Source organism: Antedon bifida, chromosome 9 (genome assembly GCF_963402885.1).
Source record: "Antedon bifida chromosome 9, ecAntBifi1.1, whole genome shotgun sequence".
NCBI lineage: Eukaryota > Metazoa > Echinodermata > Crinoidea > Comatulida > Antedonidae > Antedon > Antedon bifida.
This window is the reverse complement of record NC_136234.1, coordinates 12,531,818-12,555,813: the sequence shown is the minus strand read 5'-3', so window position 1 is coordinate 12,555,813 and position 23,996 is coordinate 12,531,818. Positions and strand designations below refer to the sequence as shown.

The window sequence follows — 23,996 nt, the reverse complement described above, 5'->3', positions numbered from 1 at the left end:
TTTCAACGACGATTTTAGTAGGAGCCAGCGAGTAAACCTAATTTACGCAACCCTGATAAAAATAATAATTTCCTCAATACACCCTGATCCTAAACTTGAGTAGTATTTCCAAGATGCTGATGGTAATTCTACACAACCTTGAAGGCACCCATTAGTACCATTAGCAAGTTTTCAACTACAACAAAAACATTGATTTTTTTTTTTTCTTTCATTTAATTTCTGGATACTTACTTTTTACGCAGTTTTTTTGGGGTACCACGGAAACCTTTACCTGAACTTTCCTGTTCACACATGATAAGTACTCAAGAAAACCTTGTGTCATTAATGCCCTTTCCGGGTGGCACCAATCTAAAGCTGGTCTATTATATACATTATACCAACAAGTTTGAAACATTTTTGCATTCGAAAAGTATTTGTTCTCGATGTGTTTTGTATGTGACCATTTCACTCTGTTCCACAAATAGTGTTCACTGGAGCACAGTGTATTACATACGAAAAGATGATACTGGTGCCAAATCGGGTCCACTGCATCTCAGTGTGTACGAAAAGATATTAAAATGTATTGAATTTATTTCTATTTTATATCATTGTGATCCACTGGCGCCAAATAGGTTTCACTGGAGCACAATGTATTAACAATAAACACACAAACACATATCAAAGTTTAGTGACTTAAATTATATTTATATCACTGTGCTCCACTGGCACCATACATTTATTTCCTTTTCTTTTTCAAGGTAACAAAATACAAATTTAAATATATATTTAATCAAGAGCCCAAGAAGTAGGCCTAACAACATTTGAAGGTCTCCCTCCAAAAGAACTTGTGACGGGTAGCCAGTTAATTTAACATTCATAAACAAAATAGGACAAATGTTATTGTTTTTATGAAGCTTCAAGCAATTTTAGTTGGAAGGAGGCAGTTGACATGTTCATAATAGATGAGTGCATTGTTGGAGGATATATTGATGTTTTTCAGTTAACGATTTAAGATCAGAGAAAAGCACAATAGTGTGATCTACGCGTGATGCACCAGAGATGAAGCGAATCGTTTCTTTTTGGAGAATAAACATTTTGTTGAGGTTTGAAATATAGTTGCCCAGACAAGATTGCAGTAAGAAATAAAAGGTAAAAATAATAAATTATACAAAGGATTTGTTTGGATAAGTAAGACGATATAAATTCCAATATTTTTTAGATATTAGTTTCGATTTCTTTAATATGGGTTTTCAAGGTTAGTTTTTCGTTTATTTCTACTCCAAGAAATTATGTATGCTTAACAAGAGGAATTTTGTGGGCAGCAAGGTAAACTGTATGTGTGTCATTATTTAAGTCTTGGTGTCGAAAACAAAAAGCATAAAATGGCATTTGTTAATATTTATGGAAAGTTTGTTTGCATTGAATTAAATAATCATTAAAGGTTTTTCAATTCCGTATATAAAGTATTGAAAACAAAATCAAAATCTGTGTGTGAATAAAATATGGTAGTGTCATCATATGCACAAACGATGTCAGATGCATTTGGTAAACCATACCATCCCATTTTGGTTGCAGTTGAGCACAGTGATAATAAATTGGATTTAGTTTAGCACTGTACTGTGCGCTACCTTACCCATTTTGGTTGCACATTAGCATAGTGATAATAAATAGGATTTAGTTTGGCACTGTGCGCTACCATACCCATTTTAGTTGCACTTGAGCACAATGATAATACATAGGATTAGTTTAGCACTGTACGCTACCATATCCAGGATATTTGTACAGTACTATAGAATGTTTTTCTAATCAGTGATGTTCTATTTGTCCCATAGGCCTATTGTATGTTAGGCTGGGGATATCAGTAAGGGCATGTAAGGGGGATAAAGACCGAATTGAGAAGGTGCTGGGTAGAGCGAGGAAAGTAATTAGTTTTTTCCATGGATCTATAAATTATAGGTCCTAATAGGGCAGTTGTATGAACTGAGGCGAGGTACGCGAGAAAAATATTATGGAGTGCACTGCATTTTTATCTTGAAAGATTAAAAACAATTAAATTATTAAATATGACTACTTTCCTTTGCTGTGTTGTTATGGCGGCTCAAACCAACAAAATTGTATTGTAGTATGTAATTATATATTATTTATTTTCATGACACAATAAACCTAAAGACCATGGAAACCGCCCTAACTACCTGTGTATACATTTTGTATCATTAAATTCAGTTACACAATACATAAAAAAAATTAGGGTTAGCGTAATACTATTGTAATAATTTTCAGTTTTATTTCAGATTCAGACAAAACATTTGTCAAAAAAATGTTGCTTCATTTATTATTATTCATGATTGACCTAATTAATTTATCTATATATGTACTAGGACACCACTCTAGTCACTACGCGAAATGTCTCATAGAAATTACCGGCGGCTCAACTTGTCGGCGGCGCGGCCCAACCGGTCATATCTCGAATAGAATTAATAACAATTTGTAAAAATGCGCTTGAGAAGTGGAAACAGTACTGTTGCAACCGATGAGACAAAAACTCAAAGCGAAACACATTTACCCAGCCATCAACCATACAGGTATTACATTTTTGCGCTACTGTAACTGTACTTTCGCGCCTAGGCCTAGGCCTAGTTAGGCTAAGTGTTCACGGTGACGGTCACTCGACTCACTTTGACCGCCGCCGAGCACAGCAGGTGAATTAGAGATGCGAAAGTGCTGTAGCACCACCTAGGCCTAGGCTAGCTACAGTAGGTCCAGGCTACTACTAGGCCTAGGCTAGACCTAGTTTTATGATTTAAGATCAGGTAGGCTAGGCCCCTAGTAGGCCTAATTAATAATAAAGTAATGCCTAGCCTATAGTATAGGGTAGGCCTACTAATAATACTAGCGGCCTAGAGGCCTATATATTTCTGTCCCAGAAACGTGTTAATTTAAAATATTTTCATTCATTCTAAAATGCGTCAGTCATTAGCTTCATCACAATTTGGAATAGGCCTAAACCTAAATCAGTATTTTGACAGTTTTTTTAATACATTAAAAATGTATAAAACGTACAATTAAATATCATGATAACATTAAATATAATTTTAGCATGTACTTAAGTCATAAAAACCCTACCGGGCAATACCGCGCGTAGATTAGTATGACCCCTACTAAGTAAAGAGTCTTTGTTGACACAAACATCTTTTTAAAGACAGATACTAAATTAAACCAAAATTTTACGTTTTTAATCAATGTAAATTTCTATTTATTTCAGATCGTCCCTTCCACGATGTTTAAAATATGTTGCAGTAGGCCTAATAGCTTTATATGTATCTATTCCAGCTGTTTTACACTATGTTCCAATTCTTCCACGAGAGCTTATATTCTTATCGTCAGGTAATCAAATTTGTACATTAAATAAAGACCTAAACTAAAGGTTATACCTTGTTACAACTCACTGGTTATACTGTGATGATGTTTCTTGTCTTTCTACACACACAACATATAAATAGGACACACTGTTCATACAATCTTTTAATTTTTCTTTCTGTTTTTAGTATATTATCCTCTTATATTGGACTTCAATAACCCTTCCAAGTATGGCATAGAAGGAGTTAATAATTTAAAGTTGAATTCAACTGATGATGTGCAAATTGGTACCTGGTAAGTCAATTTTGAGACTTTTGCGACATGATCTCGAATTAGGACTATAAACACTAATTCCAGGGGTTAAATTCTATTCCATATAAACACTTTTTAGTGATGTAGGTAGAAACTTAATATTGTAAATGTATGTACTTCGTTACTATGAATAATAATAGTGAATAATTTTACTCTTTTTTGAACATGAATAAAATAACTTTCCCATCATGACACTCTATAGAAATCTATTGTGTTTAAAATTGTTTGTTGGTTGAACATATAATTATGACAAAGCCCTACTACCAGTAAAGAGTAATTCATGAATGACACTCCCTAGAAATCTATTGTGTTTAAAATTGTTTGTTGGCTAAGCATTTCATACAAACTCAAGGTCCAGTGTACTAAATTATTTTGGCTGTTACCAAATGAATTATATAGCCAAGCCCCACCAGCATAAAGTGTAAATTATACAAAATAGGATATATTTAGAGTGTTACATTAAAATGTGTTACAAGACATTTCCTTTCATCCAAAAGACAATAAATAAAACAACATTAATGACAGATTGAGATTATTGAAAAAAAGTAATGGACGAAGGCAGCATCCCAACAAGATAAAAATCTTGGTGACGGGATAGCTTGACAAATTAATAATATAAAAAAAGAATGGGAAAAAAAAGATTATACTAGTAGATAAAACTTGAAAAAATAAAGTAAAAATGATGAGCAGATAACTGTACAGCTGCTGGGCATAGTAACGAATAAAATGACGAAAGAATAAAATAATCTAGCAAGTCACGGAACATGAAACAACAACCATATCGAACAGTGAGTGTGTGTGGCCGAGCGGTTAAGACAGTGGAACCGTAATCCATAGCCATAACATCGGCAAGGGTTCGAGGCTCACTCGCTCCATGGTGGTAGAACAGGTCTTCTCGGATAAGGACTATAAACCGTAGGTCCAGTGTATATCTGGCTCATGTGCACTTTAATGAACCTAGTACATCTTTCGAGACGAGTAGGGGTTACCCCTGTGTACTAGTTCATACACACACACTGTCGTGGACAGACGTAATGGCGCCGTAGTTGGCTGCCGATGACACGATGGGACCCTTAGGGAAGAAGAATGTTGTTGAAAAGGTGCAACATCTTAGTCCACAGTGCCTTTGATCACTTGTTGCTGGAATTGGTGCTTTACAAATTTGTATATTATATATCATTATTATATCGGTTTAAGAAAAGAGACAAAAAGTGATCTTTCATTTTCTTGCCTTTATTTTGTAGTATTCAAGTTTGTTATCCTACTTTCACTATTATTAATTTGACAGGCAAGTTCTTCCAGTAAGTCTTCGCAATAAAGGTATAACAAGTAACAAGCAGTTCAGTGATGCACTAGGTGATGATAAGTCAGTTGTGATTTATCTTCATGGAAATTCAGGGACCAGGTAAAAACATTTTATAATTGCCGTATGAAGTATAATGAAATCGTATGAATTGATTGACCTGTAAATCATTCCAGTAAATGTCTAGACTAATTCAGTAACATTTTAAAACGGTTTCTGTGGAGCAATTTTTAGCTGCAACACAATTGTGGTCTCAATTTGACCTAATTTCAGAAGGTCATTGACTAGTGCAAACATTTGCCTACTCTCTATGGATAATAATAATAACAACAAAGACAAACTGATAAATTTTATTTTGAGTAAAAAATAAGCTGCAACATGGTTGTTATAACAAATAACTAAAACAGGTTTCTTAAAACCCATTTTTTTTAAATTGTCAGCCAAAACAGACCTAGGTATATAAAATCTGTATTTCATTGATGAGCTTTGTTTTGTTTTATAGATTGACGTATCACAGAGTTTCACTGTATAAGATTTTATCAGATCTTGATCATCATGTTATTGCAATAGATTATAGAGGTACTTTATCTGTTTTCTAGGCATTTCTTTATGACAGGTTTAAGGCCCAATTACACTAGGACGATAATGATCGACGATAAATGAACAAGCATGTATTTTTCTTACAGAAAACTATACTATAGAATATCCATTTATACTGTTTTTGACAAAGATAATATTTTTGAAAATCCAATCAAATGATATCATGATCAGTAAGAGCAATCAAGCCAATCAGTCACCTCAAGCCCAAATTAATTGGATTATTAAATAATTTTGACTTTCTTCTTTAGGGTATGGTGATTCAACAGGAACACCATCAGCAGAGGGGGTGATTGCAGATGCTGTAACTACCTGGGACTGGGTCAAGCAAAGGAGTGGCAAATCAAAAATTTATATTTGGGGTCATTCTTTAGGGACAGCGTAAGTAAGCACCTGATGATTTTGTATTTGCTTAGAAATCATTTCATTTGGGTTAGCCAACAGGGAAAACCTCTGGAGCACTTCTGTGCAGGGGCCTAGTGATATGCTTAACAATTGTTTTTTATTTCGAAATGTACTTAGTATTTTGTAAAGTTTATGTCAGAATTGGGCAAATCATCATAACTTCACAATATTTATTATTATTATCTTCCTTTTTTTGTTTTTATTTATCAGAGTTGCGTCTGCAGCTGCAAAGAAACTATGTCTTAAAGGTATGTAATTAATCTTGTTGCAAGAGTTGGTGATTTAGTATATTCTAGAGAAGAAACTCCGTATAGACATTACTAGAAATATACACTGTCTATGAGGTGGCCCTTTACTATATGGCTAGTAATGTGTACACTGTTATAGTAACCATATTATTCATGATGCAATACTTAAAACTAGGCTTGCAATGCAAAGGATGTAAGCACAACACAGGTAATTTGACCAATCACAAGCGATGGATGATTCGTACTGTTAGCTTGTTTAATTGGTCAATTCGCTTGCATTGCGTCTTCTACATCCTTGCATTACTTCCCAGTGGGAACCAAGATAAATATACAAATACTGAATGTTTATAGGTTGAATGGGAGCATATGTTTGTGAAAAATTGACTTTTCTATGCAATGAGGTGAAAACCAAGTCAGGCTATACAATACAATAGAGTGAGTGAGTGGCCGAGCGGTTTAGACAGTGGGGCTGTAATTAAGTAGCCATAACATTAGCATGTGTTTGAGGCTCACTCGCTCCATCGTTCTGGGGGTAGAACGAGTCTTCTCAGATAAAGACTAGAAACTGTAGGTCCAGTGTACAGATCTAGCTCATGTGCACTTTAAAGAACCTAGTACATCTTTCGAGACGAGTAGGGGGTTACCCCGGTGTACTAGTACATCACAGCCACTGATCACAACTGAGCCCTCTGGGAGACTGAAGAAGTCGGCCAGTATAAATAAAATATATTTCAATTCAATACTAAACATTCATTAATTGTATAACACACATCCTGCATAACCAACCAATCAATCAAATGACATGCTACACTTATTAAACTTTGATTGACGTTGGTCTTGTTTCAGGGAGTTGTCCTGCTGCTGTGATCCTTGAGTCGCCTTTCAACAATTTACATGATGCTGCCCTCCATCATCCATTTGCAATTGTGAGTACAGTATTAGTCTCAATCAAGATTGTAAATATAATTTTACTTTTATAATGGTTGATAAGCCCAATATACTTTTAGATAAAGACCCAAATGCACAATACCCAAAATGAGTAATACTATACTCTTGAGGTCAATAAGATGGCATACATGTAACGCTGCACTGCATAAGCTTGTCAACATTATTCCACCTTGCAGAGTGTATCAAATTTGTCAGGCCTAAGCTCGACTCAATTGAACCTATACAACATTCAATGTGAAGTGTGTCCTTATATAATTATATCTCTATGTACCAAACAATAATTTCATGAGAAGTTTTTGTTTTTTTCAGCCATGGCGTATTTTTCCTTATTTTGACTCTTTGTTCACCCATCCTTTCCGACCAATGTCTCAACACTTCCAAAGCGATAAAAAGTAAGTATTTTTCTAATGTATTTATCCAAACATATGAGTTAAATTGTTTCAGATAGAAATCCATACAGACATACATTAGTAATATATTGCCAGAACTTGACTTTGATAAAAAAAATATTACGTCTTGAGATACGTACGTACTAATATGTTTTTAATGGTTTTATTTGTATTTGTAAAAAAATGATTTCTTTTTTTCAGTTTACAAGATGTAAATTGTCCTATACATATATTACATGCTGAAGATGATGTTATTGTTCCATATAAGCTGGGTAAATTTGTAAGTGTAAATTCTTTTTTGGACACTAAATACTTACAATAAAACCTATGTATAGTTGATGGGTTGATATGGAAAATCACTTTTAAGACAATAACAAATTGTGTAAAATAAGCCTAAACTGGTATACTGATTTTATCATTGAATTTTATAGCTATCTTAATATAAAGATGAAAATAGCAAACTTTTGTTTGGAGACATTAGACAAAGGATAAATGTTAAATCGACCAAATACTGTCCCGATAATGCACAGGTTAATCTTTTGTATAGATTATTGTCACCTGTTTACTGTCTGAAACATCTATTGTCATGTAATTAAACTTTTATTCATTAGTGTTTTATTTTTACTTTAGTTATACAATAGTATTAGATCAACAAGATCTGATGATCAGGTGACATTTCATACACTTGAGGGTAGCCTTGGACATGGGCATAAGTATATATGTGAAGCAACAAACTTTAAGGAGATTATTAGGTCAGTAATTATTTTTGTTTTGCAAGTTTGATACCTGTCATTGTTTAACAGTCTTAAAGCCTGTTTTCCACTTGCCAAATTTGTTTGCGCAAAGCGAAAGCTTATACGCATACATATTCATGATTCAATCTTCCAAATCTCCTCTGTTTTATCACTGTCAGTTTTATACCTGTCATTGTTTAACAGTCTTAAAGCCTGTTTTCAACTAGGCAAATTTGTTTGTGCAAAGCGAAAGATTATATGCATGTTTATTCATGATTCAATTTTCTTCTCTGTGTATCTCTGGTTATTACAGCTGAAGAAATCCCTTTTTGATGCAGAAGGGATCATACACAGTTTTTCAAAAATAATTTTAAATGAATAAACTTTAATAACCTTTATTAATATACATATGACATATTTATCTATCAAACGTGTTAATTTTCATTTCAGAACTTTCATGAAATAGAGATGGTTTTGATTTTTAACAGGGGACATGATTTTGGAAAATCCTGGACTAAATTCTGTATTATAATCTTGACACAATGACTAATTACTGAGGTACCTATTAATATTGATTGATTAAAATACTAATATATATTTAAATGAAATTATTTACCGACTAAAAAGGCATAAAAGCTTCCAAGAGGCATTCATTGGCATTGTGCACCCTAAACGTCAGTGGCCGAGCGGTTAAGACAGTGGAACTGTAATCCATAGTCATAACATTGGCAAGGGTTCTTATGAATTATGTTGTTACCTTGTCCTTGATTAAATTATTAATATTTACACTTACAGTACTTTTAATAATAATATTAGTGGTATATCCATGTTTGTAAGGATAACATAATTTAATATTTTTCACATTAAAAGTTTCTTTTATGCATACTAAAATTTAATCACTAAGTACTATTTATTACCTACAATACAATGCAATTTAATAGTTGCTACCTCTAATCATTGAGTTATAATATACTTTACAGTCACATAATGTGTCAGTATTGTGACATCAGCACTGTGATACTCTATACCACCGTTCCACAACCTATGGGTCGCCACCCAATGTTTGGTTGCGAAATTGTTTCCGATACTGAAACTTTTTATCAATTATACACTGGTCTATATGTGAAATGTTATCAGTTTTGCAGAATCTACAACACTGATTACACTTTACATCTAAAGTTTTTTCCCTTCCTATGTTGACGCATGGCGAGTACCGTAGCGTACACACAATTGGAAAGCGACAACGGTTTTGACACATAGTTTGTTGTTAATATAGAAGTGAGGAATCCCCTGTTAGGACGTGGATTTAATAACCTACTAACTGGTTCTACAACGCTATTTTTCTGTAGTTTGCAAATGAGTGTGTAACTTGACTGAAAAACTGCGACCTTTGATGTACCGCCGGTGGGAACTTTTACAATGAACATTAGAATAATAGAAAGAACAATAGAAACAGGTCCATCCCAAATTACACTCATAGCGATGTTGTTGAGGCCCTAGCTAGGAGAACTTGTTATGGTTCGGGAGAACGCCTAGACGTTAGCATTGAACGCAAATGTGTTTACCAGTGCAAAAAGTAGGCTACGATCATTTTGCCAATTGCAAGCACGCTATTATTAGAGTGTCATTTCCAGCCAACTAGAGGTGCCATTTATCATGATTTTTACATGTTAGAGTACCATTTCCAGCCATCTAGGGGTGTCTTTTAACAATATTCGCTTTGCCACAGGCATGGGGAGCCTGTAGCTCAAATACGCAATGTTGGGTCACAAGAATTTCCAAATAGGATCATGGGGTCGCGGTCAAAAAAGGTTGCGGAACGCTGCTCTATACTGTACTAAAATTGAATGTGATGTTACTATGTATTTGTTTAATTATTGAATTGTAAATGATGGTACTGTGTTTCTATACTATGTTTTCTATTGTTTTAACTAAAAATTTTAAAATAGCAATTTTATAAATGTGGACAGATAAATCATGTTATAATAATTGGTTATAATTTAGTTCAATTCTTGTCATTCAATAACATAAGTTGACATTTAATTGTTGAATTATAAAGTAAGAATAACATTTACCTGTACAATCAATTGACATATTTGATATTTTGTGTATTCGATATTTTTTTACATTGAGTACTGACTTTCCGTTCCAAATTTATAGTAAACAGAGTATTTTGCCGTTAAGTTGGTACTCAATTAATTCCTTGTATTATTTGGTATGAGAGAGAGACTTTTCTCTTATTTTATGGTCTATGCTATGATGGGTACTCTCAGTATTCAAGAAATATGTTGTAATCATGTTACTCATAAAAATTGTATATATTGTTGTGTGATTATATTAAAGAATAGGATTATAGTTTTATACTCTATATTTCCATTTGTTCATAATTATTTCTAATGTATTTTTCAATCGATTTTATTTTATAAATAATAATCAATGCTGCTATAAATGTAATGCAATTCTACCAAATAAACTATTAATATTTCCATTTGTTCACAATTATTTCTAATGTATTTTTTTATCTATCAATTTTATTCTATTTTAATATTTTTGATGTATAGCAATCAATGCTCTTTTCTAAAACTAATTCCTTAATTGTTGCAGTTTAATATTGAATATGTATATATTATATTAATAGGGTATGTTTGCTGTCAGGTTTTTTTTTTGATGTGATACAAATGTGTTGGCCATGGGAAAAAGTTCTAAAAAATTTTATTCTAAAAAACTGTAGTAGATAACAAGATGTTTACTTTCTATAATTCATACTAACTTTTTTTGTGGAAAATTAAGGATTTCAATGGATTATTTATTGATTTGTATATCATTTAAGCAGATCTAACTACTTAGATTTTACTTTACTACTCCATGTTTAGTTTTAGTATAGGTAGTTAGATTTGCTGAAATATTTGTCTTAAAAATGTTTGAAATAAACTTTATCAATGCAGCTGTTACTTTTTTAAGCGTTATTTTTCTATTAACTGTTGATTCATTGTTTTAAATACTTATATGAAAATAAATTAGAGAGAATAGATAGAATTAGATAGAGAATGTTAATACAATGTATTGAAAACTTCTGATCAGTTCAGTATACAGCTGTAATACTATTCTTTGAGCATGTCTAGCGCCACCAATTTAGAAGAAGAATATCGTCTGCCAAAGACGCGAAATTTGTATTGTTGAGATTTTGTGAGTGTGGAATAAACAATGCGATGAACATGGCTAGGATAATAACATCATCTTTGGTGGTTTCTAAATAATTATGGGATTTTATATGTGCTTACATCATTTGCTATGGCGAATGTTAAAGTTGCAGTCCGTGTCCGACCTTTGAGTAAAAAGTAAGTGTAGTAATTAGGCCTGAACTTGAGTTTCTAATTCTACCTCTACCAAAGCAGCTAAGCATTGGAACTTACGTGTGGTGGGCGTCGTGGTGCTGTAGTGTGTGGTTTACCTGGCTGGGATACGTACAGTACCTGGGCGCCCAGTAACTGTCTGTAGGTAATTCCGTACAGAAAGGTTTTACAGTACATGGTCAATATTTTATCTCTGTAATGATTTATGTTCATTGTTAATGCACTGAAAACTCAAATAATTTTATCTAAATTTAGATATTACGAGTGTGATTCTGAATTAATAATTGAGGTACTGTATTGAGGGACATGTTTGATAAAAGATACCCTGGGATTTTCAGATTATTGGCCCTGGGCTAACCATTGTTGGCCTGTCAAAATATAATGGATTTAACTTTCTTTCTTGCCAGCTATTAATGTACTACTGTACTTATGTTAAATGTATAATTCAATTATTATATTATTTAAAACATTATTCTGAAATTTATTATTCTACATGAAATAATTTATTTTTTAAAGCTTATTCTCATTTTAAATGCTTATTCTCATATTTTAAATTATCCAAAAATAATAATGGTTTTCAAAATACAGATAAGAAAATGAGCGAGACTGAAAAATGAGAGTAGCTCTCATCTTTCTGCAAACAGGAACAGATGTCGTCAACATATCAGTTGTTAGACCACTTGGACTTAAAGATGCCACCAAAACTAAACCAAAAATAGTCTCTTACACTTAAAAATTTATTAAACAATTTATTGTACTGTATGCCTACGGTATGTGCAATTGGATGGCATAATAACTTACAGTACATTTCTATTTTCCTCCTTATAATACATACTTTCCTCATTCTGTATTATTTTAAAATAACAAATTATTTGCTGATATTACAGAGAGAAGGAAACCGAAGCAGCGTTTATTTTGGATGTTAATGAAAATGTTTTAAGCATCATAAATTTGAAGGTACAGTATAATTTTTATTTTTTCTTACATAAATTCTGGTGACATTAGGTTAAGTGTGTATTAAAAGAGAACAGTACTACAGTTTTTGGACTGGAGTTAAGCGTCTTTTTCACACCAATTGCATCTCAATGTTCCTTTTCACGATACTCCATGGAGCTATGCACCAATTTTTTACTCGACATTCGCGTAGCTGCGTGTTGCATCTTGAAAATAAAAAGTCGCTAATGATGTACAGTATGCGCAATCTGACAGTGAGCCAGAGGAAGACTGAAACAAATGTCAAAGACCCTAAAGAAAGTCTTTTAGAGAAAGGAAGATGGCTGGATATGGCAATCCATTAGGTACTTTCTGCTCCAATGAATCTTTAATCAAAAAGAATTGTGTAAAAATACATTCAGATTTGAAGAAATACCCACAAAAAATATATGTTTGGTTATTTTATTTTTGCCAACTAATACAGTATTATTTGACGTGATTGCAGGTTGATGGACCAGCCACAGAAGGTGACCGCAATCGTCAACGTGTTAGAAATTTCACATTTGATTATTGTTATCTATCAGCGGATAAATCAAGGCCTGATTATGCCTCACAAGAGTTGGTGAGTGTCAAATCAATTAGATTTAAATTTTTGTTAAGTGCTTTAAATATCTAACAATTCATGGCGACGGTTGTACAGCGATCGCATGTGGGAAAATTGAAAATTTGATAACAAACTACTTTAACTACTGTGTGGATACTGGCGGTAAAGTTTTGCTTTATGCAAAGGATGATTTTTAGTCAGTATTCTGTAGACAATACTATATCAGCCAATTTTCAGAAAACTGTACAGTACAGAAAGAAATTACTGCTTCGTATCTACGCGTAGCCTTTCGTAGCCTACGCGTAGGTAGATCGTAGGTCATTGTTCTCTCCTACGATGTATTGTTTGTAGCCTACGATGTATTGTTCGTAGCCTACGATGTATTGTTTGTAGCCTACGATGTATTGTTCGTAGCCTACGATGTATTGTTCTCTCCTACGATGTATTGTTCTCTCCTACGATGTATTGTTTGTAGCCTACGATGTATTGTTATGATAATTATCTAGGCGCGCCTACGTAGGGTGGTTCGTAGGGCTAGTAAACACCATTGTTATCGCCTTTAGAAGCATTGACAATGCAGACAAACAATGTATTGTTTGCTAATTAAAATCCTATCTAAAGATAGTAGACGTCAATTTTTGTAGCCGCCCTACGTATCGGTTATCCTAATTTGAACGGAAATCCGCCGACGAAACGACATCGGGCCGGTGGACCTCAGCTCACGTAGAGAGAGTCGAGGCTAGCCTGTTTCGGCGGCCTACACTAAAAATTATTTAATCCTACCTTGGAATACCTATAAATTATAAAAACAACGACACCTAACCCAACAAAATATATGCAAAATAAATATATATTCCATATTAAGATTTAACATAGGGCTGGCTTAGGCCAAAAAGCCCGAACAGAATTTGGAGTGGAAAAAACATGTGAGCAGTTTCAGAGAGAGAGTATTATGTTTCATGTCATGTGACACAAAATCCAGGTACACGATCTTATTAATCGTCGTCAGACCGGCAGCCACCCTCTTGTACTAAGTTTAAAAAAAACACGTGAAAGATTGCGGTAAAGCAGAGAGTATCGCGTTTCATGCCATGTGACCAAAAAAACTAGGTCTGTATTAATTACGGTCTTCTGTCGGCAGTCTTTTTGAGCGACCGATTGAAAGTTCTGATACTATATTTAGAATGAATTGTTTACGATCTTTTTTTTCTCGGCATCGTTTCTGGATGGACTGGACGTTCCCTATATTATTATTAGTTGGCCTGTTCGTTGCGGTTCACCTGTGTTGGATCGTGTCTCTACGTTTACATCGTGGGAAATTTATATTCGCCGTTGAGTAGGTAAACACGCACAAAGGAAAAGATTACGATTAAAAAATATTATTTATTTTTTAGTAATTTACAACTTGGTCCTCCGCCAGTTAAATTTAACACATTAATTTCACACCTTCTTAATTACTTCACTAAGAACATCGCAGGGTTGTTTATACAGGTTACGAACTCCCTACGAAGTTCAGAACATAGCTCATTGAAAGTTGTTTATTGAGGTTACGAAGCCAAACAATGGAACCTACGAAGCCAACAACGTAGCCTACGTTCTATCTAAAGTTGCAGTACTTTCTTTCTGTACTGTATGTACGAAAATAACAAAATACTGTTAGAAAATGTTAAATCAATAGATTATGGATGACTTGTCACATACTACATCTTTATGTCCAGCAAATCAAACAAACCCATAAAAAAAACACTAGTAGTTGAGTTAATTTTCTTATCTATTCATACTCACCATCTTTATTGATCAACTGCTTTATTGTCATTTCTATGTTTAGAAGGCTTTGTGTGTTTTTCGTCTCCTGGGCAATGATCCATACTCTTTCATTAAAGAAAGGTCAATATTATATGATGATAGGTAAATAAAACAGCGGAACTGATATTATGATTGCCCCTATAGTATTGATTGAATTGGGCTGTATGTACAGTAGCTAGTGACATCTGTCACTGTCAATTGTAAGAATCAGTCCGTCAAATTGAGACTGAGATGTACCGCAGTACAGTTAGCAAAAATAAATATATTTCTTAGTATAGTACTTGAGGTACAGAGCTACTACCACGACAAAGTGTGTGTGTCTGTGTACTGTATGTTTGCCCTACTAAGTTGTTACCTGTAACCAGGCATGTGTACAGAAGGGTGAGGAGGGGTGCAACATATGTGGTAAAAACTTGGTTTAAAACTGAAAGACAAATAAAAAAACAATACCTAATTTGGAAATATAACTTGTTTTATAAAATATAAAAATGTTTTCAAATTGTACATTTTTTCATACAGTATTGGACAATTTTGATTGTAACTACACACTGTACAGTGATGACCAATACAGGTCATACTGTATATCAGTATTTGACCACTTGAATCAAGTGTCCAGAATATTATTTGAATTGGTTATCAGGACGATCGTTGGGAGATAGTATTGTAATTAAATGCGCTACTATTTACTCAAACTATAGATTTGTCTTTAATACTGTATTTAATGGTCTGTAAATTAGCATTGTATGATAACATAATGGTATTATATCCAGTAATACCAATTGTGATCTTTTAGAAATACAGTACATCATGGAGTCAAAATGCTAGCCCAAGTTACTGTATTGTACCACTGTTGTTATTATGTTATTATTGTTGAACTTTCTTTTGCAGAGGACTAAGGACTTATTAATTTGTTTCAGTAGTACAGTAGGTTCAATGGTGTCCAGAATGTTTTAAATTGTCTTCCTAAAGCTCTGTCTACATTACCAAACTTTATGGAAACAATGATATCACATCATACTGTATCACTACTGTACCATATTTGGGCATATCACACTGTGACTTTTTTTGTCAAACTAGTTTGATAGTGAAGATAAAGGTTTACATTACATATAAAAAATGATTAAAATAATTATGTTTTTAAAATAATTAAAAAGGGGAAGCTTTATTTAGAAATGCATCATACAGTGTGCATTGGATATCAGTAAGCATTAGTAATTTTTTATGTTTAGCAGTTTAATAGGTTATTGATTTTTGTAAGAAAATCTAAATCACCCTTTTATTATAAAACAACCAGGTTTAAAGATCATTATTATTTCATAGATGTAGATTTTAATTTCTAATTTCAGCCTTTTTAGATTGTGCATCGGTGCATTGTAGAATTCTACAATACAGTATGCTATACAAAAGACATCAGAGAGCTTGCTTTTAATTGACTAATACAGTACAAAGGATTATAAAGAGTAATTCAACCTATAAAATCTGCTTGTATATAAGTCTTTTTAATTCAAGATTAACTACATTGTATGTAATGACTCTATTTGTTGCCCACGGTAAAATAAGGAAAATATTTTGCATTCTTAGTGATGTGTAGGCATGGATGTAGATAGAAAAATGTAGGTGTGTGCTGTCAAAAATATAAGGATTTTAGTGGGATAAACGTAACTGGTTATCCAGTTTTCTTGGGTGGGTTAAAATAGAGTTGGTGGAACACATTAAAGTAAGTTTAGCCATGCTTTAAAAGTGGAAGATCCCTACCAAACACCACCCACAATCCATGGGTGTGGTGCATTTTATGCTTTTATTGTTTAGTTTTGTTTCAGTCTCTTGAACACATATAGATATGAATACTGGTCTATTTCGTGTCTAGCTTAAACCGACATAGCCAGTGCTCACCAGAGAGAGGGCTTAGATACGAAAAATGAAAAGTTCCTAAAACCGTAATTCTATATACTGTATACTGTAAAGTAGGTAGAGTAAAGTACAAAATATAAACAAAAAGGCAAATAAATTGCATCAGATACTTTTATATGAATGGGTGCATACATTCTCTGATGCCCCTGAACATTAAAATCTTTAGCTCTTCAATTCCAGGTGCGTGTCCTTAAAAATCTTTCTTGATCTGTACAGTCAACAAAGATTCTTTGATTACAGCAATTAACACCATGTTGTTTGATGCAAATGAAAAGATAACAGTTAAAAGTATACCATGAGTCCTCCTTCACTTTGATTCAATTCAATAGTATCCTTTCAACACATTATTCACAGCCTAAAATGTAATATTCATTGTGTTAAGCATGTTTCAATATTTATCCCAGGTAAATAAATATTGTTTAACAGTGCAAGTTCAATGTATACTTTGAATGTTTGTCTTTCACAAATTTGGTGATATTTGCATCCCACGTTTTGGCGTTCTTTTTATATCGACACCGTTTGGTAGTAAGATTGACCTTTAGCATCATATGTTAGCAACGAATTGAGGTCCTGTTTGTATGGTCACTATGTGAATTTGCACTGTCATACAGTATGTAGTATATCTACCTAGCCGCCTAAACTGGTTACGAGATCAAACTACCAGGTACATAATACAGCTAACTTTACTATTATTTGTCAAAATATTAGGATTTCCTATATCGAAGAAAAACATCGCAAAAACAAAAATAAGACAGTATCAGGAATTTACTCGTTTATATTAATTTTGTATAATTTTGTGTTGATTATTATTTTGGATAGGCCTACAGTAAACCTTTTCATGGGCATCAGCTGTTTTTCTGGAAAAAAAATTAGCAGCCATATTCATTGTAATTTCAATGTAAACATGAAGTAATAATTGAGACACATTGAAATCGTGATTTCCACATCTTGAACCTCTAGAATTGTTACGATTTTTTATTATTTATCCTGAATCTACAGTACTGTACTATACAGTTTGGTTTATAGTACCCGGATACTACACCAGGTCTGTTGGTAATGGCCATGATAGGCCTTGAAAATCTACCCCAACCTCTATCTCATTGTATTGATATCCCAAACATCTATTAACAAATCTTTTATTGATCAATATTGTAATGGAGACAATAGATTACTACCCTTTTATATCATCAATAAGTTACGATTTACTTAGTACAGTGAACTGGTGTCTATTATCAACAAGTTATTGAACCTACAAATGCAATAACCCTCGTGAATTAATAAGTTTTTAATGGTTCAGTAAAAAGAAGAGATTACTTAAGATGTTGATTTAAGCGACCATGCAATTCTGTACTGTATATTTTTTACTTTTTCTTCCATTTTAAAAACATTTCCATTAAACAATTGGTGATTTCTAAGTTTTATAACATTTCTTTAAAAATTACTGCAATGGCACTATCAAGAATACTATAAAAATAACACTTTTGGCAATTGTAATAGTTCAGATGGTCTGGTACAACCTCATTTCTCTGTGTTAAATCTTCCTAATCTTCCTAATCTTTTTTGTAATTCTTCTGTCAATTGGTGATTCCAAGTTTATACAAATTAATTGTTTGTAAACTGTTTTTTATTTGTCCCTTTTTCTAAAGCTTGTTGTTAAAACCAGTCAGTTGTCTTTATTGTCTTTCTTTTCAACTTGGTGTATTGTACCACTTGACTGGTGATCTTTGTCAGATTACACTACAGACTGTGAAATAGGATTTAGAAACTTGTTGGTATTCTTAATAGTGTGTATTATTGTATCTTGTTCTAGAATGTTATTTCCTATAGTAAAAACAATGTAAAATGTTATTGTTGAATACCAGCAAGGACATTGTACCTAATGCAAAATGTGACCAATCATAAGCAACAAATCATCTGAACTGTCGCCTGTGATTGGTCAAATTACTTGTTCTTGTTTACATCATTGCATTGTGTCCTACTGTAGACAGAACCAAACTTTACTGTTTTTATTCTGATTTTATTGGCCATCAAGAATACTGTGAAAACTTTTTGTGATATTTTTTGACTCCTGAAAATATAACCTGGTTTTGATTTTATTGTGATGGAATGCTCTTTGTCTTTTTTTCAGATTTTATTGATCAATATCGTAAAATTTTTATATTAATTTTGCTGTGAAAAAGCAGTTCTCCATCTGTCTCTGTAATTAAGATTAGAAATAAAAGTAGCCATTTCAATATGCACAGATGTGTCTTCAGAAATGCAAATTAATATGTAATTTTGTTTTCATGCAGTTATTTTCACATACAGTTATAGGCCTATACTAGTGAGCATTTCTTAAGTGTTTTTTTTGTCTTCAAACCCCATATTATCTTTACTACAATGTAATTATACATGTGATCTTGTAACATGTATAGTACTGTATGTATACTATGTGAACCGGAATACTTTTCGTACTAACTGTATATCATTATTTGCTTTGAAGTAAATATGTAAACATTTTCATAAAGGGACTTTAAAATTGTGGTGTGTCCTTGATTTTATAATCAATGTAAACAAAATATAAGACTGTTTAAATCAATGTTTTAATGGTTACCATATTGATGGTAAATAAAGTACAAGACATTCAAAGTGTCTTTTTCAAAGGACGGGGCTCTACTGTATCTGTAGTATTCTATACTGTATTTTGGCTAGGCTAATTCCTTATACTCTATATTTCAATTGGCAAGCCTCCTTTAAATGTCACTGTACGACCATGCTTCAAAACCTAAATATTCAATGTATAATTAATTTTTTTAGACAAAGAAAGGCATCAAGTTTCTTGAATTTAGCTCATGCATGGATAGTCAAATATTAAAAACACAGAGAATGCGAGAGGTTGTTACTCGCTGGACAATGCTACAAATATATAATATATGATCGAATATTCAAGCATTCAAAGTAACATCTTATTTGCTATACAGTATAATATTGTGTGTTATTACAGTACTTGTTTTATATAACACTGTACTGTACACAACCGATATGTTAAATGTTTCTCTTGGTTTTATAATTTTATTTTACAGTATGCGAAAACTGTAGCATAGTACTGTAGAACCCTTCCTTTGGGACACCCATTATTGAGGGGACACTTTCTCATTATTAAATGAACGAGGGAAAACCCCTATTCAAGGGATACTCCCATTAAGAGGTCACTTTGTTGACTATTGTTTCCAAAAGTTCCTATGATCATTGAATGGTAAATTATTTTGTGCATTATCATTTATCACTGTACAAAAGTTTACTGTTAATATCTTTTATTATTAATTAAAACTGCAGGTCAACGAATCATCAATTTTAAATAGCATTGTTTACATGTAAATGTTGACCCTTTTCTGACCTGTAATGAATGCACTAAAAGCTGCTAATCCCATGTAGGATTAGCAAATTAATCCAGTACAAATCCATCTTCTTCAATATGTTAATAAATAATCATAAAACATCACTATACAGCACATTTACCTAACTGATTGATAGCTTGTAATATAGCTATTAATAATAAGGTTCACATAATAGTACAGATGATGATGATAATGTTTAGCGAAATATTTTTTAATAAAAAATTCAAAGCGTAATAGTGATAGTTATAGTGTACTGTATGTATTGTTATTTGTTCTTTATTGTTATTACCAGAGAATAATGGAGTTTTGTTTTCTTTGTTTGACTTAATTTCAAATAAAATTACAACAATTGCCAACTTTTGAAAAGTCCACTGTGTGTCTAATGATATATTACCATTTTTTCTGAGTCATATATTGTATGCAAAATACAATTACTGTAATATAGTGTGACCATCCCTCCTAATTATTATATAAGTAAGAAAAAAAACAATTTAGTCAACTCTCTAAAAATAATCGCTGCTAGAAACGCTTAAAAAAAACCAAAGTTACATTACGTTCCTTAAAATGTAATACCATTTTAGGGCCTTTGAGACAGTTGATTTTTATATTAAATAACATTTCTTTGATTTTTATATATTTAAAAAAAACTATATAAGTGTTTATCATTTATTAGATTATTTAGACTAATTTAACCATGATTTAACTAACTTACTTGATGACAGTCAGTATCAGCTTTGATAAATTTGTTATCAAGAACAATAATGTGTATATTAAACGAAGGGTGAAATTAACCAATGAACACTTAATTTGTTTACACTACCTTGACAGATTACTTAATTGTTTCAGTCAATTTAATAGTACTTGGTAATTGGCAGCCATGTGTATTTAATTCAGTACTAACTGTATAGTACTGTATGATTATAGATCACTAATATTTCTCATCTCTAAAGGTATCTGTTTAAATTGGCATAAATCTTTAGTTTAGTTTTTTCAAAGAGTATAAAGGAATTTGGGAAGAGTTTTCAGTTACTGTGTATGTGTATTGGCCTACTGTAGATCTTTTACTGTATTTAGACTTCTAATATCAATAGTTTAGTGCAGCTACCAAATGGAAACAAAGTTCATTTGAGCTTCCAGTTTTACTTTTATAGTAGGTCTTTTACAGTACTTGGACTATGGATACTGTAGTTCAGTGTAGCTATAGTATCAACAGGCCCAATTTGTAGTTCAATTCCAATCAGATATCAGGTCAGTAACTACTGTACCTGTACAACATGTAAATCGAGCAAAGATTTTGAAAGACAAATTTGTGAACAGGGAGATTGAAATATAATATTGCAGAGCCATTGACAGGCTACTAGAAGAGGTAAGTCAAGTACAGAACACATGTATTGACACCTATTCACAATGCAAATTCAATGTTATCTGTTTACTCCTTTCACTCCTCCACATTGTCTTGGTGAATTCCAAGATTCAAAAGACCAGAGCTCTCATCAGTTTAAGTTACTCCTCTGAGGAATTCATTGTCAAGTTTTCAGTAGACAGTTGCCCAAGAGATTGGGTGTATGTTGTGGTCTCGTAGTAACCTTGAATTGTCTTTTCATATTCACAGAGCCAAAATGTCTATTTAAGAATTCATTTGCAGTTACACAACTAGGAAATATATTCATTGCTCTTGTTATACCTTTTACTGCATAATAAAAGATTAAACTGAAGGTTTGTTGTTGCCCGAGGATAGTTTTCTGGCGTAAATAAGGGGGGTTTTTCCAATATACATACCTCCCAGACCTGTAATTTAAGACGGCCACAAACTAAAAATATCAACAAACCTCTGGGCATTTCCAGAAAACTTATACAGGTAGTAAGAAAGTTATTTACAATTTGATTTCATTTGAAACTTGATTTTATTAATGCCTGTCGTCACAGCTCATAGTACTTAACTATATAGTATAACCATATATTTAAACCAAGGCAATATAACAACAGGACACTGAGCTCGTCTTGCCAAGATAAGAACTCGTAACTGTCCTTTGATCTTACTGTATATCTGGCTGCAACAAATACCAACAGTACTGTACAATGTTCATATTCTTTTCAGTGCACTGTGTCTGCAAGAGATGTAGAACTGATTGTGTCGCGGCCACAGATAAACCCTTTGATATCCAGAGCTCAGCATCCTGTTATTAGATTACCTTGTTTAAACAAATATTTATATATTTATTATACATGAATTTGAAATATTCTGGCAATAAATTGGTTCATCAAGTATTTAACATCCATTGTACTGTTTGTGATATATTTACAAAAGAATACTTAGATTGTATTGATATGCCAAGTATGCATCTGAACAAACACTTAAAATTCATTATCTATTTCCAGTGGGTGGATAATCATTTTTTGAAAAAAAAATGAATGTAAAGCATATATTTTTTTTATGAATAGTAATCCATCCTATGAATCATCATAAACAAGAAATATTTCTTACAAAAAACGCTGCTCGCTTATTGACGTAACAGTTTTAAAGATATATTTTCCCTCTGAAAAATATTTTTTATTTCAATTTTGTTTTTGAATGTGTCATTTTATTGTCACATAATAGTTATTTTACCTGAAAAAAATGTAATTAAAAGCAAAAAATATTTCAATTGTCTGTCAGACAATGGTTTTTGAGTTATAAAAATACTGTGTTCTACTCGAAAATCATAAAAATAGCATAAATTGTAAATTGTTCATAACTATTAGAGTAGTAATCAATTTAGCACACTAATTAATAGAATGTAGGTAGTATTTAAGTTGTCATGAGCTATTGTACTGTAGGCCTAGGAGAGGTCTAGGACTAGCTCTTTAAGTGAAAGGGCACATTCAAACCAGGGAGGTATACCTCCCTGTTCAAACCCCATGAGTACCCTGGCTATAGGCTTGGACATAAAAGTGTATGCCGTTTAAAATCAGCTGCCTTCAAGCCATGAGTCTGAACATACCCTAAAGGAGCTTACAATATGTCATCATTTATGGTATAAACAAGAATCAAGTTTACTTTCATAAACACAATCTAGAAATTGATCTTACCTTGAAAATCATTAAAAATTAATTTATTCATTAAAGATTATCATCGATATTCCTTCTTGAACAAGTTGTATATATTATGAAGAAAGTAATACACCTTTAGAAACTTTACCCAACCTAAAACCAATGTAATTGTATGTCTGCATTTGTTTGTTTACTAATAATAATACTGTAGAATGCTTACTTATAAAAAAAGTTTGTTGAAGGTGAATGGAAATAATCAAACTCTAATAGTACCGTGAATATTATTTTACAGTTACTAAGTGTCACAGCTTTGTTAAGTTACATAAATGACAATAATCGTTGCTTTGTGTAAAGTTGTGAGGTCTTAAAATTGATCGATGTTTTTGAGTTGTTACAGTCAACTCGCACATGCTGTGTTGTGGTGGCATGAATTGGTTGGATATTGTAGCCTCTTTTGTAAGGTATCGCTGATATAGGGTTGCATTATTCACAACACATTGTATTATCGTTGATACAATTTGGTGTTTTTATATTAAATAGAATTTCAATTTGTAAACAAAAATATCACCTTAAGTTATTTTATGTATAACCTAATTTAGGATACACCTTCACAACTCAACAACGTGTCTCATTAATAAGGGTGTCCCCAGAATATTGGTTGACCATAGTGTTATAATTTACCCTTATTTATTTCATAGGAAAGTTAGACA

The 23,996-nt window shown here is 32.5% G+C and overlaps 2 protein-coding genes across 6 annotated transcripts in view; both read left to right on the top strand.

Moving 5' to 3' along the window:
* The first annotated feature begins 2,465 nt into the window (after positions 1-2,465).
* LOC144851709 (lysophosphatidylserine lipase ABHD12-like) lies at positions 2,466-11,223 on the top strand. The gene is made up of 12 exons (XM_078709300.1): positions 2,466-2,561; positions 3,242-3,363; positions 3,525-3,630; positions 4,937-5,053; positions 5,454-5,530; positions 5,800-5,929; positions 6,164-6,201; positions 7,048-7,127; positions 7,459-7,541; positions 7,740-7,818; positions 8,169-8,290; positions 8,723-11,223. Exons 1-12 carry the CDS (start codon positions 2,473-2,475, stop codon positions 8,736-8,738), a joined length of 1,059 nt encoding a protein of 352 aa, XP_078565426.1. The 5' UTR covers positions 2,466-2,472; the 3' UTR covers positions 8,739-11,223.
* A 241-nt stretch (positions 11,224-11,464) lies between these two features.
* The window catches only part of LOC144852138 (uncharacterized), a 70,953-nt gene continuing 58,421 nt past the window's right edge, over positions 11,465-23,996 (top strand). For all 5 annotated transcript variants that reach the window (XM_078709869.1, XM_078709872.1, XM_078709870.1 and 2 more), the window contains exons 1-3: positions 11,465-11,610; positions 12,513-12,582; positions 13,064-13,180. In XM_078709869.1, the coding sequence (XP_078565995.1) occupies positions 11,564-11,610; positions 12,513-12,582; positions 13,064-13,180 (234 nt within the window). In that variant the 5' untranslated portion in view covers positions 11,465-11,563. The remainder of the gene's footprint in view (positions 11,611-12,512; positions 12,583-13,063; positions 13,181-23,996) is intronic.